Raw genomic sequence first — 14,997 nt, forward strand, 5'->3', positions numbered from 1 at the left:
GCGATCAAGTGGATCCGTTTGCAATTTGTCAGCTCCATAACACGTCATTGCTCGAGCGTCTGTATTCAATTTTTTGAGTGTGCACTAGAACATACGAAACATTCAGTGGAGATTAAAAAAACCAAAACGGGACAGCTGCGATGACTGCCCCACGCTGCCCCTCTCCTCCCCAACACCACCTTGTCAGTATTGATTGTACTGGCTCACACATGAAAGGTGTTGACTCAGGTGAGGTACCTGAAGGCTGCCAGAGTCTGTGGAACCATCACTGGACAGGCCTCTGACACTTCAGCAGGTGAATTAAGAGTCAGCTGAAGAGGCCTCTTATTTACACAGTAAATCCATGAACACAAAATAAAAACTTAAAACCAGGATATAAGTACTCAATGGAATTCTCATTCCTTGCGCTTACCTGCGTACCAAAGTCCTCCTGAGAGACAGTCTGTAATATGTAAGGGTACCTTTCCTATATGAGTGATTAGCTTGTGTTATCCTCTTCCCTTAAGGGAGCTGAGTAGGATCAAAGCCCTTCCAGAAAAGGTACCTTTGCTGAAGATGACTATCTTAATTAACAGGAGAACAGACACTACAATTTTCCTTAGGCAGAAAAATGCGATTCACATTAACTCTCGATAATTATTGTCTTCTTCCTTAAGCCAACTGTGACAACAGCTCAATACACCAGGTAAAAGCAATTTGCTCCCCTACCTCTGCACTTGCAGATAAGGCAGCCATAAATGTCCTGCTCGAATCCCATTGGACAATACTTGTCACATGGACGCTCTGGGCACTTCTTGCAGCGACAGATATCACAGCCATGTTTGTTCTTCCTGTTTTTAAAAGAAAAGGTGTTGAAGAAAGTAATTCCCAAACAAGTAAATCTACCCATTACGATTTAATAAATGCATTTTCCTTCAAAGGTACAATTCCAAACTACAATCCGGGAAACATGCACTTACTTAGAATGTAATTTAAAACTTCTACCCTTTGAAGCTCAGATTCAACGCACTGCCAATTCTGCCAATTAATAGGTGGAAAGGGAAGACGCGCCTGATGGGAGTGTGGTGGCCCATTGTGTTTGGAGTCCCGGGACACAGTGGGGTAACAATAGGGGTCCATGCCCCTGATTCCTCATGTGGAGGGGTTGCTGAGTCTCAGCTGCGCAACTCAATGGGAAGATGGTGGGTGAAAGGCAGCAACGTAAGAACAGAAAAGGAGGAAACACTGGATGACACAGCACAGAAGGAGGCCATTCGGCCCATCGTGCCTGTGTTGGCTGTTTGAAAGAGCTATCCAATTAGTCCCACTCCCCCATAGCCCTGCAAATTTTTCCCCCTTCAAGTACATATCCAATTCCTTTTTGAAAGTTATTTTTGAATCTGCTTCCACCGCCCTTTCAGGCAGTGCATTCCAGATCATTACAACTCGCAGTGTAAAAAGATTTCTCCTCATCTCCCCTCTGGTTCTTTTGCCAATTGTTTTGAATCTGTGTCCTCTGGTTACCGACCCTGCTGCCACTGGGAACAGTTTCTCTATCAAAACCCCTCATCATTTTGAATACCTCTCTTAAATCTTCCCTTAACAAACAATTGGAAGAAAAATTATAGCTGGGCCCGTTAGTTGCTGGTTGCACAGTGACAGTGGCAGAGACCTGGAAAAGATAAGTAGTAGACGGAATTTTGTTTTTTTAACAGGACAATGAACAAAATATTAACTAACTTAGAGAAAGGGATTCTTACATCGGTATCCATTAAAGGCATTTTTTAAAAATCTGAAAGATAAGGATTCATTTTAATAAACTTTCCCTTCTATCATTTCTGGTTAAATATACATGCTCAATATGGGGAAACTGGCTTGGAGGAGTCACTGAACATATCAGTATGAAAGGGTTGGATTAACATCAGTGGAGATGTAGTCATTGTATTAGTAATATAGTGATGTATCAATTCTGTCTGTTACTCCAGCTCTCTTACATCTGGACTCGATAACTTTTCACAGCCAGTTTCGGCCTGGACTAGGGAAGGAGAGATCACTCAGAGTTCTCACTCCTGATCGCATTCAAGTGAACTTTGGCAAAAAAAGTGCGCATGTTGACATTGGAGAAGGGCAGGAATGGGCTTGGTTGCAATGGCATCAATAGTTGAACAGCTTGCCAACATACCATTCTCGAAAACGATCAGCTTGCTGTAAACAACATGTTTTGTTGAGAGCGCTGTAAAACACGACTCCCCCCACACCCCACCGTCTCAGGCTGCTACTCATATATCTTTGAATCTTAGCTTCTCCCTAAATCGTAGGCATTCACTTCAGCATTTAGATACTATCTGTTTTATTAAATAATTACACCGCTTAGGCACGGCTTGCGATCTGAGCACTGATAACAGTGATGTCTGCTAAAATGCTTTGCTTTGTTTTTGCAGATCTGATGGAATCCACGATTTTTTTTTATCTTTCTGCCTCATTGAAAAAAAAAGAAATGCTCCTGTGATGGTTCAGTGAGTAAATGCACCACATGGTGTGGCAATGATCTTTCCAGACCAGGCAAGTTCCAGGTTTCATCCCTGCTGTGTACTTAGATCACTGATTGCATCTGGGGCACCAACAACACATAGATATGAGACCATTACAGGGCAATAATACATAGCCAGGAGCCTGTTGCAGGTCAATAACATTTAGCTAGGAGCATGTTAAAGGCGATAAGTGCTACACCACAGTGACAGTGAATCATGCTGCAGTGAGACGTTTATTCTGTAGGTTACAGGGAAATGCCACATATTATAGTTAATTATGGATCTCTGAAAGCACTGTAAGTCAGCATTCGCTGTTTTACAACCACAGTAGCATCATACCATGGAATGCAGTGTATTTCTCTGCTGCTAGGGTGGATCTGTGTTTAACTGCCTTTTTTAGGCCACAAAGTCTAATTACTGTAAATACAGATTTAGATGAATTGCTGATGGCAGTTTGCAGTTTGGCAGCTGGAAGAAACCAGCAAGAAATTACTGTTTTAATTTGTCTATATATTTTTTTCTCATTGGTAGGTTCTCCATCTATTTGGTTCTGATTTGTTGCTGTTGCTACAGGGAAAGAGCAGGGAAATGGTAAACTAACTGGATTGCTCTTTCAAAGAGCCGGCACAGGCTCGATGGGCAGAACGGCCTCCTTTTCTGCTGTAACCATTCTATGATTCTATGTTTTATGAAAATGAGCCAATTAGGTGCGAGTGTGACACATGCTTCCAAGTGTGACTCTCTGAGATACGACAGGCATGTGAAACTTGCAAGACTTTAGAGATTTATAGACAAATAGATGTAAAGCAATGTGATTTTTATTTTCTGTGAACGCTTCTCTTCTAGAAAAGAGAAGGCTGTGTGGGGTGACCTAGTAGAGGTATTTAAGATTATGAAAGGGTTTGATAGGGTAGATGCAGAGAAGATGTTTCCACTTGTGGGGGAGACCAAAACTAGGGGTCATAAATATAAGACAGTCACCAATAAATCCAATAGGGAATTCAGGAGAAACTTCTTTATGCAGGGAGTGGTTAGAATGTGGAACTCGCTACCACATGGAATGGTTGAGGCGAATAGTATAGATGCATTTAAGGGGAAGCTAGATAAACACATGAGGAAGGAATAGTAGGATGCACTGATAGGGTTAGATGAAATGGAGTGGGAGGAGGCTTATGTGGAGCATAAACGCCGGCATAGACCAGTTGGGCTGAATGGCCTGTTACTGTGCTGTCGATTCTATGTAATTCTGTGTATGTAATATCAGCAGGGTATTCAGCATTGGGGACATGGGAAGAGGGACCTTTAAGATCAGTAAGTGCGAAGCTGGTTGCAAATTCATTTAAACAGACGGAACCTTTTTTTATTAGACGCCAAATGGTTCACATTTTCTAAACCGAAACAAGCAAGCGTCACTCCTAATGTGTGACCCACTATAAAATTAGCGTCGTTCACCCCCAATGGAAAAGAGAAACAAAAGGGCGGAGTGTATAACGGGCAGCCGATCCGATGCCGCTAGCTTTACAACCCCCCCCCGTCTCACCGAAGTTGAAAGTTACCCCCATTGTAATGTATGCTCTGTGTAACGATCAGTACCTACAGGTTCACACCGGTAAGAAAGCACCTGCACGTACATGTATCCGAATGGACAGTACTTGTCACAGACCACCGGCTTGCACTTCTTTGGTCGTGCGCGGCACTGGCAGATCTCACAGCCGTGTACATCAGTCTGCAGGCCAAAGGGACAGTCCAAAGCACAGCCTGATATGAGACCCGTGCAAAGCTCTTCTCCTGGAAAAGAGGTTCAAAACAAAATTAGATTAAACTCGGTGTTATCAGACAAATGTCATTTAAAGAAAGAAAAGAAAGCAAGCTTTGCATTTATATAGCACCTTTAACGACCTCCGGATGACCCAAAGTGCTTCACAGCCAATGAAGTATTTTTTGAAGTGTAATGTAGGAATGTGCTCTGCCTTTCAGTAAAAGTACTGTAAGGAAACTAGATCTCGAGGGTGACTTAAATCTAAAATTGGTGTCCATCCTCATTTAAAACAAGTGTTGTTCTACCCCTTGCTTTGGTTGCCCATACTGTGTGCACTGTTCCCAGTTGTCACGTTAGTGGGTAAGCAGGAGGCATCAGCTCCAATGCTGTTCTGGTGCCACCTGGACTCAAAATGAAATAAATTACAATTCTGTAGCGCCTTTTATATCCGCAGGATGTCCCAAAATGCTTCATTGCCAATGACCTATTTTTCAAGTTAGTCACTGTTGTTTTGTAGGCAAAGGTGGCAAGCCAACTTCGAGTCAGCAAGGTCCCACAAATAGCAATCAGATGCATGCCTAGATAATCTGTTTTGGCAGTGTTGGCTGAGGGAGGAACGTTGGCCAAGACACCGGGAGAACCAACTGCTCTTCTTCAATTAGTGGACTGGGATCTTTTATGCCTATCCGAAAAGGCAGGTGGGACCTTGGTTTAATTTCTTAGTTGAAGTGCAAAAAAACAGCTGCAATTACTTTCTCCCACCTCTTCCCTTAATCCTTGAAGGAAAGCAGGCATCGTCTGTACATAGTCTCTCCCCATCCGCTCCCACCCCCAGCCTAACTACATTGTTAATGTCAAAAGCTCACCGTGTGAGAGAGACCACACTGTGATACACCACGGCAGAGTAGTGATGCTCCGTTCCATCCTGGAATATAAACTCTCACGGTGCTTTGTGCTGCAGATTAAAAGCTGTTTAACTATTCTGCCTGATTTTTTTTTTTGCTTATGTAGAATGATGCCACTTCTGCACTGTGGCTGCTGTACGTACCACCTGCAGGAAGCACTGCAACAACTCCCCTACAACTTCTACCACTGAGAATGGCAAGAGCAGCAATGTGATGGGGCAACACCGTCACCTCCAGATTCCCCTCCAAGTAACACACCGTACTGACTTGGACGTATGCTCTGGATCCTTCCGTCATTGCTGGGTTAAAATCTTGGAATTCCCTGCCTAACACGATCAGGGGAGGACCATCATCACTAGGACTGCAGCAGTTCAAGGAGAGGGTCCATCACCACCATCTCAGGGTAATGTGGGACGGGCAATAAACGCGACCTTGCCCGCATTGCACACATCCCGAGAGCAAATTTTTAAAAAAGGTTTTTCCTTTCTTTACCATGTCCCTTTCACCTAATAGGGACGTCCTGATTTACCTCGCTTATTTCTCATCCCTTTGAACCTTTGTGATATTCTGAGACTGTGGGACTTGACCCTTCACTTTTACCAGTTTACTCACTTTTATAAGAAAGATACCCTACAGTTTTCCCTTTAAGACCGTACAGTCTCAGCAGTCAGAGAAATACATTAAATAGGCTAAAGATTTAAAAAAACACCTTTGATCGTTTAATTGTAGCCCAACCCAAATATTTTCTAATGAATCAGCTTACAATGACCTTCCAGCAGGCTAATTAACACAATGCATTGTGGGAATACACTTTTTCCATAACAATGTGGCAAGTGGAATTTTTATTGGGCCTTTGAAGCCTGCTCATTGAACAAAAAAACATTCCAGCTTTGGGTTATATACAGCCTGAAAAATAGTTGGTATTCCTTGCTCGCAGCTGGGAGAGACAGGACCAAACGCGAGAAGAGAAAGAATGCCTAAGGTGGGGGGTGTGGTGAGCGGTGGGTTTCCACTAAAAGTACTCCTTTCTCTGTAACAAAGGAGGAAAGAAAAAGGAGCAGCTTATCCCGAGGAGGTATAAGTTCATGAAGTATTTAACCACCTTTAAGGCTTCCACGGGCGCCCGAAGCTACTCCAAGCATGTGTTACGGGGGCAATTTTTGTGCGTGTTTAAATTGCGGAGGTGATAGTTTCCTCTTTATGTATCTTAATCCCTTCCTCTCCTTGCTGGAGTATAGTTCCATGGGGACATCGAGTGCCCTCTAGCACCTTATCCAAGTGACCATCCTCCCTGTGTGAGAGTGTCGACAAGCTGTTCGACCATGGTGGTGGTGGGGGGGGGGGGGGGGGGAGGGGGGGAACGGGGAAACATCCTAGTTGAATTCAATTGCGTCCTTGCCCAACATCCACAGGTCTGCAATGGGGCCACTCTATAACATTCAGCAGCAGGAACCAGGCCCAATTTCTTTACCCCCTCCCTAGCACAGAGATGCTGAGATCAATTGCAGCACCATCTGCTACTACTGAGATCAGCCAACCCCAGGTAAACTGGGGACTGAACCTGGGAGCTTCATGGTCTAAGTGCCTCAGTCACTCACTGGATAAACTCACAAAGCCATTTTGGAAACCTAAGTGGTGCTTTCTACTGAAACCACTCTTTTTAAGGCTTTCCTGCCCCATTAATCTTTAAAGGAACAAGTTGAACCCTAGTACCAGAAGCATTATTTTAGAACACCAATTTTCCTGCTGGCATGGAAACCCTCAAGTAAAGACTCCCTCCCTGCTAGGTCGATCCGCAAATTCCAATCAGGAGAGAACTCCGGATGTGGCTCCCATTGCACAGTGGGAAGCCATGACAACAGTGACTACACTTTTTAAAAAGTACTTAAAGCGCTTCGGGACGTCCTGAGGTCGTGAAAGGAGCAATATAAATGCAATTTTTTTTCTTTCTTTCCATGACTTCAAACCGGCCTGAGAGCCTTGCCAAAGCCGCCCAATATCAGAAGCCACGCTACAGGCCGGGAATGCAATTACAGCCGCACCCCGTGGGGCTCAGAGGAATATTGCGTCACTGGCGTCACCAGAGCAGCACGGCAAAAAGGAATTCTTTTTTTGCCGTGAAAGCATAACATTGCGGAATGAAGCACGTTATGAAGTGAGATATCACTGCACTTTGCAGTTCCTCTCAATGAGATTATGTGAAGCAACACCAGTGGAAATTTAAAAAAAAAATCATTTCTGTGGCACAGGACCACTGTAATAAAATGTCACAACAAAGGAATTTCAATTGATTTTCTTTGTCCACAAAAGTATATTTTCCCTCAGTTTTAAAACCTAGTACAAAAGTGTTATAAATTGAATATGTCATGGACAGCAGCATAGTATGATAAATATTTCCACTTGTGTGGCTGCCATAACCCACTTGTGAATCATTTGCATCAGCCTTGTGGAGGTATTTATCATATCACACAGGGGGCTACCGTAAGTCCTATTTATAAGATTCAGGTGGCAATTCAGACTGGTCCAGTCTCCGTTACTATCTGTGGTGCGCACACGCACACATATATATAGCTAAATGCCAGAGCTTCTCGAGCAGCTGACGGATATTGAGCAGAACGACGAAGGCAGTACTCACTGGTTTTACACTGGCACGTGCGGCATCCACTGTGATCCAGCTTGAAGCCGTAGATACAGTCCCTCTCTGTCAGCGTGCAGTTGAGCAGCAGCTCGCATGTCGGAGGCCCAATGGTGATGTATGTCGGCTCTGCAGCAATGGAGGAAAGGCAGAGAGAGAGAGAGGTGTTAGAAAAGCTCGGGCAGACTCACCCGTCCCTTCTTTATAGTCGTAAACAATTTTACAACACCAAGTTATAGTCCAGCAATTTTATTTTAAATTCACAAGCTTTCGGAGGCTTCCTCCTTCGTCAGGTGAACGATATAGTCAGCATGGCTCTCACTCTGGGATCGGAAAGTTGTAGGTTCAAGCCCCATACCACAGTTCGAGCAGATAATTTAGGCTGATACTCTGGTACAGGACTGAATTAGAATCACGGAATGATACAGCAGAGAAGGAGGCCATTCGGCCCATCGTGCCTGTGCTGGCTCTTTGAATGAGCTATCCAATTAGTCCCACTTCCCTGCTCTTTCCCCATAGCCCTGCAAATTTTTCCCCTTCAAGTATTTATCCAATTCCCTTTTGAAAGTTACCATTGAATCTGCTTCCACCACCCTTTCAGGCAGTGCATTCCAGATCATTACAAGTTGCTGCGTAAAAAAAAATTCTCCTCATTACCCCTCTGGTTCTTTTGCCAATTATCTTAAATCTGTGTCCTCTGGTTACCGACCCGTCTGCCAGTGGAAACAGTTTCTCCCCATTTACTCTATCAAAACCCTTCACGATTTTGAACGCCTCTATTAAATCTCCCCTGAATCTTCTCTGCTATAAGGAGAACAATCCCAGCTTCTCTGGTCACTCCATGTAACTGAAGTCTCGTATCCCTGGTAACATTCTAGTAAATCTCCTCTGCTTCCTCTCCAAGTAGTGTTACATTGTCTGAGGTGCTGTCCTTTGGATGAGATGTTAAACCCAGGGTTCTGTATGCCTGTTCCAGTGGTTCAAGTGAATGGTAAAGATTCCCCACAGCGCTATTTGAAGAGCAGGGACTTCTCTCAATGTCCTGTCCAACAATGCTGCCTATATCAACACCATCCAAAAAAAAATCAAGATTAATGGCTCTTTCGCCTCATTGCCTGTTTATGGGATGTTTCTGGAGCAGAATGACTAATGCATTTGCCTGCAACAAGCACTGCACTTCAAAAGTAATTTGTTGGACAAAGCACTTTGAGACATTTCAAAGTGATAAAGCACTAAATCAATGCAAGCTTTTTTAAAATTTTAATTACTTACTCGTTTTGCTTACTCGCAGCTCATCTAACAGGGCAACATTCCACAAGGATGCAACCTTTGTTGGTAAGTACTTCCTTCCTCAATGTGTCCCAGTTAGTTATTTATTCTTTTACATCCAACACCATTTTTCCAAATATTCGCACTTACAGGGCTCCTTCGTGGAGACCTGCATATTGTTCATTTCTACAGCGGACAATTGAGTGTATATGGAGGGGACAGGGAATCGTAGGTTGAGGGGATCCCATTGGATTGCGTCAGCTTCCTATTATGGGTATCATTATGTGTCTGACTTTCTTTCTCTTGCTCCTGCCGAATCATAGCTAAGTCTTTACATATAGGCCTCAGTAGAGTGCACTCCAATGGCTCAATTAGTAAATGGACCGTGTTGTGTGGCACTGAGCCCATACAGACCAGGGAAACCCCAGGCTAATCCCTGGTCTGTGGTGAGATAGCTGATCTCAACCAAGCAATGTCGGTGTGCTACAGTAGGGCTCGGTATCCCTCGGTGAGGAGGGGCAATAAGTATCAACCAGGGTCCCTGTGCCTGCTTGCTATCTAGTGACACTTGATGGAATTATGCCTGCACGTGTTACATGTGTGCAGGTTGGTTAGGAGACAGGATTGGGGCTAATTTGTAGTGCTCCCATAGTCAAATAGCCTACTGTTACTCACTCTCTAAGCTCACAAGGAACAATGGCACAAACTTAAATAGCCCACCGATAGCTGAGGGCCAGCGTACTGTGCCACAGCTAGGAGTCACCACCTTCGAGAGAGGAGGAAAGTATTGGGGAGAATAAACCCTTGCTAAAGAGGGCGAAAAAATGTTTGTTGATCAGTATGTATGTAGCCGTGATTAAGCTCAGTACCTGGGATGCTGCAGTAGGTACAGTTAAAGCTAATCTTTCATTACTGGACGTACAGGAAAAATCTCAAAATATGGGTACAGAATTATAGAATGAGGCCATTCGGCCCATCGTGCCTGTGCCGGCTCTTTGAAAGAACTACCCAATTGGTCCCACTCCCCCTGCTCTTTTCCCATAGCCCTGTAAATTTTTCCCCTTCAAGTATTTATGCAATTCAATTCCCTTTTTTAAAGTTATTATTAAAACTGCTTCCACCACCCTTTCAGGCAGTGCATTCCAGATCATAACAACTCACTGCATAAAAAAATGTCTCCTCATCTCGTCTCCGGTTCTTTTGCCAATTACCTTACATCAGTGAAATACACTGAAGTAAGGTATCCCTGACCCAGTCAGAGGCAGCTCCTTCAAGTGCAACTATTCGACGAGGAGCAAGGAGTTCTCCCAGTGTCATGGCCAACATTCCTCCCTCAATCAAAACCATGAAAGAAACACATTACTGCGCCACTTATTTCATTGCTGTTTGTGGGACTTTGCAACTCAGAATGGCTGCCTACATAACAACAGCCACTGCACTCCAAACGTAATTCATTGTGTGAAATGCTTTGAGACGTTTTGACATAATATAGTGCTATATGAATACAAGTGGCATTAAAACTAGACTAAGCATATGGTCAAGGATGGTGATGAGTTGTCAGTTCACCAAACAACTGACTGAACTAAACCTAAATGGATTGAAATGAGCCAACAATATGGCAGTAGTGAAGGAGACATGGTCTGTTTAACCAGTTACAGCATAAACACAAATGAGGTACAGCACTGTGAAGATATTTTACACTCTCAATGATTAAGTAGCTGGAGTTAAGATACAGATCAGCCATGATCTAATTGAATGGCGGAACAGGCTTGAGGGGCTGAATGGCCTACTCCCGTTCCTATAAGTGTATAGTGTTGGTGTTGCTTTCATCTTATGAACTGTGTTGCTTTCACCTATGAACCTCCCACAACCAGAAGCCCTCCCCAAAAGACGAGAACCAAAATCCCCACCTGGGAAGAGGAAAGTCTTCATCTGTTTCTCTAAATTCCCAGCCTGGACTGGGCAGAGGGTTTAGTATTAAAATGTTCCACGCTATCCCATGCTCAAGGTGACACTTGCGGCGGTGTAAAAGCTCATAACGATGCACTCAGAACATGCTTGTGGTGCCGGTCCTTTGCACAAAAAAAAAGAAAAAAGGGGGAGGGGGAAACACAAATAGCTGAGGCAAAGCCCAGCATTGTGAGCCCTTTGGAATGGTGTCAAGCCCTGTGAGATTGATGTGAATTCAAGTCAAATCTGATTTAAAAATTAACTGGACTTTATTCCACTTAGCCAAACAAATTGATTGAATTGTCCTGTTCCTTTCTTTTTTATTACAGTACTGTAAGTAAACCTGCCAAAACCTCAGTGCGGGGAGCATATTTCACATTTCAAGCTAAACTCAATGGCTATTTACTGTGCAAGGAATGTCTCCTGGATTGAAGCTCACAGAGGCCAGAGTGTCAAAGGGCACTGGTGCAGCCCATTTATCACTAGCTTGATATGGCCAGGCAGGAGCACTACAGTTTCAGCATAAATTAACAAAGGATTCTACAAAACAAAGTAACTGATGGTGCACCTGGTTACAATCGAACAATGCCCTTTAATTAATCTTCAGCGGGTCAACATTGGAATTTTACATGCCGCTTGTTTATTCAGAGATAAGACTTTTGTGGTGACTTAAGTTTGTAATCGACTGGTTTCAGTCAGCATCCAGCAGACTAACTGCTGCAAGAGAACGGAATTGGGTCAAATTAGGAATCCTAAATCTGTGCTGGTTTTAACCAGACTCACCGTAGGGGTAAATTCCACTGTGGTACCGAATTGGACACATGCCAGTATTAAGTAGGTAAGGACTAATGGTTGTACCAACCCCTGTTCTGTGGATTCAATTGTAGAAGTTTATTGTTTGTGAAACTGTCCAGCAGAGAGCCATCAGACCAAATGAGATGGCTCTACTCAATCCACCTGTATGGAATTGTATGGAGGAGAAGATGAAATGAAGAAAGAAAGAACTTTTATGACTGCGGGACGTCCCAAAGTGCTTCACAGCCAATGAACTACAGTCACTGTTGTAATGTTGAGGGATAAACTTTGGCCAAGACACTGGGAGAACTCCCTTGCTCATCTTCACATAGTGCCATGGGATCTTTTCTGTCCAGCTGAGAGGGCAAATGGAACCTTGGTTTAACATCTCATCCAGAAGACTGCACTGGAGTATCAGCCTAGATTATGAGCCCTACTCTCCAGAGTGGGGCTTGAACCCACAATCTTGATTCAGAGGAGAGTGCTATCAACTGAGCCAAGGCCAACAACTAATTACAGCATCGCATCTCACTAAACATACATTTGAGCTACAGTCCTAACAACCCCACCCACAGTCCTAAAACCAGTTGACAACAGTACCATGGCCCCACCTATCTTGGAGACAGAGTTGGGAGATCTCAGGGTTAAGTGTGAAACAGTGCCTCCTACCTTGGAGGCTTAAGGTTGGTAAATTCCTTGGAGCTATCTTGCTCCACTTGATTTACTTTGCCAGTTTACCCTGTTTACTCCCGGGGGAGAGAGAACAGCTCTGAGGAATTTCTCACCCGTAATGTAAATAGGTAAGATTAATCGCGACAGAAAAGTGTGATAGACATGAACAGTGGAACTAAGGTTGGCGATTATAGAAAATTGCCTGGATTCGCGGGACTTTTCATATATGTTATCGATATATATATATACATATAAGCATGGAACTGGCCTGCTGACCGGGTATTACCCGATAACCCGCAAGGATTTGAAAGTCTAAGCTCCAAATATGTTTCCAAGCCTCAATATAATCCTAGTGTAAGAACCTCCGTGGAGATGAATCCCAACTGGATCAACCTGTCAGCAACTCTGAGATGCAAATGTGACTTTAGATACTTTCATTGATCCATGGGTGAGATCTTAATGGATCTAAAAATCAAGGATGGCAGTCTTACAAAGGCAGATGAGACCACTAGCTTTGAGTGAATCTGCATTCATTAGAAGCTAATCACCTAACAATATTCCAAATATAAAACACATTCTAAACACATTTATGGTGTTATAAGTTAATAAAATCCCTTCTGAAGCCACTCAAAAGTCAGAGTTCGGAGGGGATTCACTGAGCAACAGCACAGCCCGAATACAACTGCACATGTCACGCTCTGCAGGAACTAAGCAGCTGTGTTTCTTCTAACTTCTCAAACACCAAGCATCATGGTATGAACTGCACAAAAAACGCCCCCTGGATGTTTCTCACTGCCACCATGCTTGTTCAAAGATCAAACATATATGGCTCATGGGTGGCACAGCACATTGACGCTCCACCGTGCCGTGACACTGACCACAGGAGCTGTTGGTGGCTGTGTCTTCAGTCGCCTAAGCTCCATGCTCTGGGATTTCCTGCCTAAGTCTCTCTGCCTCTCCACGCTTTTAGTCACCCCTCCCAGTACCTCCTTCCTTGGCTCAGCATCCATTTTTTTTTGGTTACGCTTCAGCATTGTGCCTTGGGACGTTTTCCTATGTTAAAGGTGCTATATAAACATAAGTTGTTGTTGCTTACCGTCTACAATTCCCTACACTCTGAGTTCCTTATCTTGGCTGTAAGATGCTGGAAGGAAGGGGGAGCTAGATGCTATGAATTAAGAGTGACGTTGGGATGCCTATATTATCTAAAATGGATAGCATTAATACTGTATTAGCTCACCTATAGGTCAGGTCCCACTTTTAAAAGCCTATTTACGAGTTAATAACTATTCCCCTCCAGGGATGAGGACTTAAGTTTGGGTTACGGCCAATAACCAAGTCACTAATAATTATACTTCCTGGGGGAGGATGCTCAAGTTTAGGGCACCTACATGCACATCAATAGGGTAATAATTAAAAAAAAACTGGCAGTACAATTTTTTCGTGACAACTTAAGAACAGCATTGACAGAGGACCGAGAACGAATTACTAAGCCTTTTGGCCATAGAATAGTGCAAAGCTTGTTGAGAAAAAGGGAGGGCTGTAAAACATAAATAAAACGGAAGGCAGGAGAGTGGAAAAAAAAACACAATTTGAAGCTCTCTTGCACAACTTTCCATTTTGTCCCCAGAAAACATTCCATCAGCTTCTCTGCCTCTTATGTGTGACATTCTTTCTATTTTTGCAAATATCGCAGCATTTACAGCACTGCTGTAACCAGACTGCAGTATTCCAGGTATCTGAAATTCCTTGGCAAGAGAGCCTCTCATTGTGCAAAGCCTCTCTTGCCTTGATTGTTTTCAGTCAGTAGATGGTTCCAGTTCAAGGTCAAAGGCATTCTAGGCTGCTCGCAGTTGCCATGGAAACCAAAAGCAGGTGTTGAACTTAAAATTTAACTGGGGGTAGGGGGTGGGGGCAGAGAAATAATCCCCCTGGCACACATGCACACACCCCTATCTAAAAAAGACATTGTTCTGAGGTCTCACAATAACCGTAGGCCGGAGCCTCAACTTCATAGTGTCAGCTAATCCTCTACAGCTCTACAGTAGCATTTCTGCACCAGCTGCTAAATGCGACGGGGACGCAGCAAGAGTTCAGTTTATTCCAGCTATTAATCATCTGGGCACAGACAATCTCTCATAGCCAGAGGTGAAGTTAGGCATATTTTTTATCACTTAACTTTGAAAATGAGAAGCAACATGAGATGCGAACCCTTGGGGGACCCCACGTGCCACAGCGAGATTGAGTATCAACATGATGTGGTTAAAAAGAGCAAAAGTCAATATGTGTTGACGTTTAAATCTCATTTTGACTTATACATTCCCGAAGGGTTACTTTTTCATGTATTAATTTGGTTGTTACTCTTATTCTTAGTATTTTAAAAACAATTTACTTATTTATCTATCTATCTTACATATAAAAATTTTGTGTCCAGCATGTGCACATCGTACCAATGCTGCTACATCACCTTTCGTCTGCCACACGCACAAAAAGAACGACAGG

General features: G+C 43.6%; 1 protein-coding gene across 3 annotated transcripts in view; it reads right to left on the reverse strand.

Annotated features, from left to right (window-relative positions):
• crim1 (cysteine rich transmembrane BMP regulator 1 (chordin-like)) overlaps positions 1–14,997 on the reverse strand; it is a 171,247-nt gene that overhangs the window by 26,958 nt on the left and 129,292 nt on the right. For all 3 annotated transcript variants that reach the window (XM_067988671.1, XM_067988670.1, XM_067988672.1), the window contains 3 exons: positions 7,810–7,938; positions 4,142–4,298; positions 709–830 (listed from right to left, as the gene is read on the reverse strand). In XM_067988671.1, the coding sequence (XP_067844772.1) occupies positions 709–830; positions 4,142–4,298; positions 7,810–7,938 (408 nt within the window). The remainder of the gene's footprint in view (positions 1–708; positions 831–4,141; positions 4,299–7,809; positions 7,939–14,997) is intronic.

The sequence above is a fragment of the Heptranchias perlo genome, chromosome 8, assembly GCF_035084215.1.
Source record: "Heptranchias perlo isolate sHepPer1 chromosome 8, sHepPer1.hap1, whole genome shotgun sequence".
NCBI lineage: Eukaryota > Metazoa > Chordata > Chondrichthyes > Hexanchiformes > Hexanchidae > Heptranchias > Heptranchias perlo.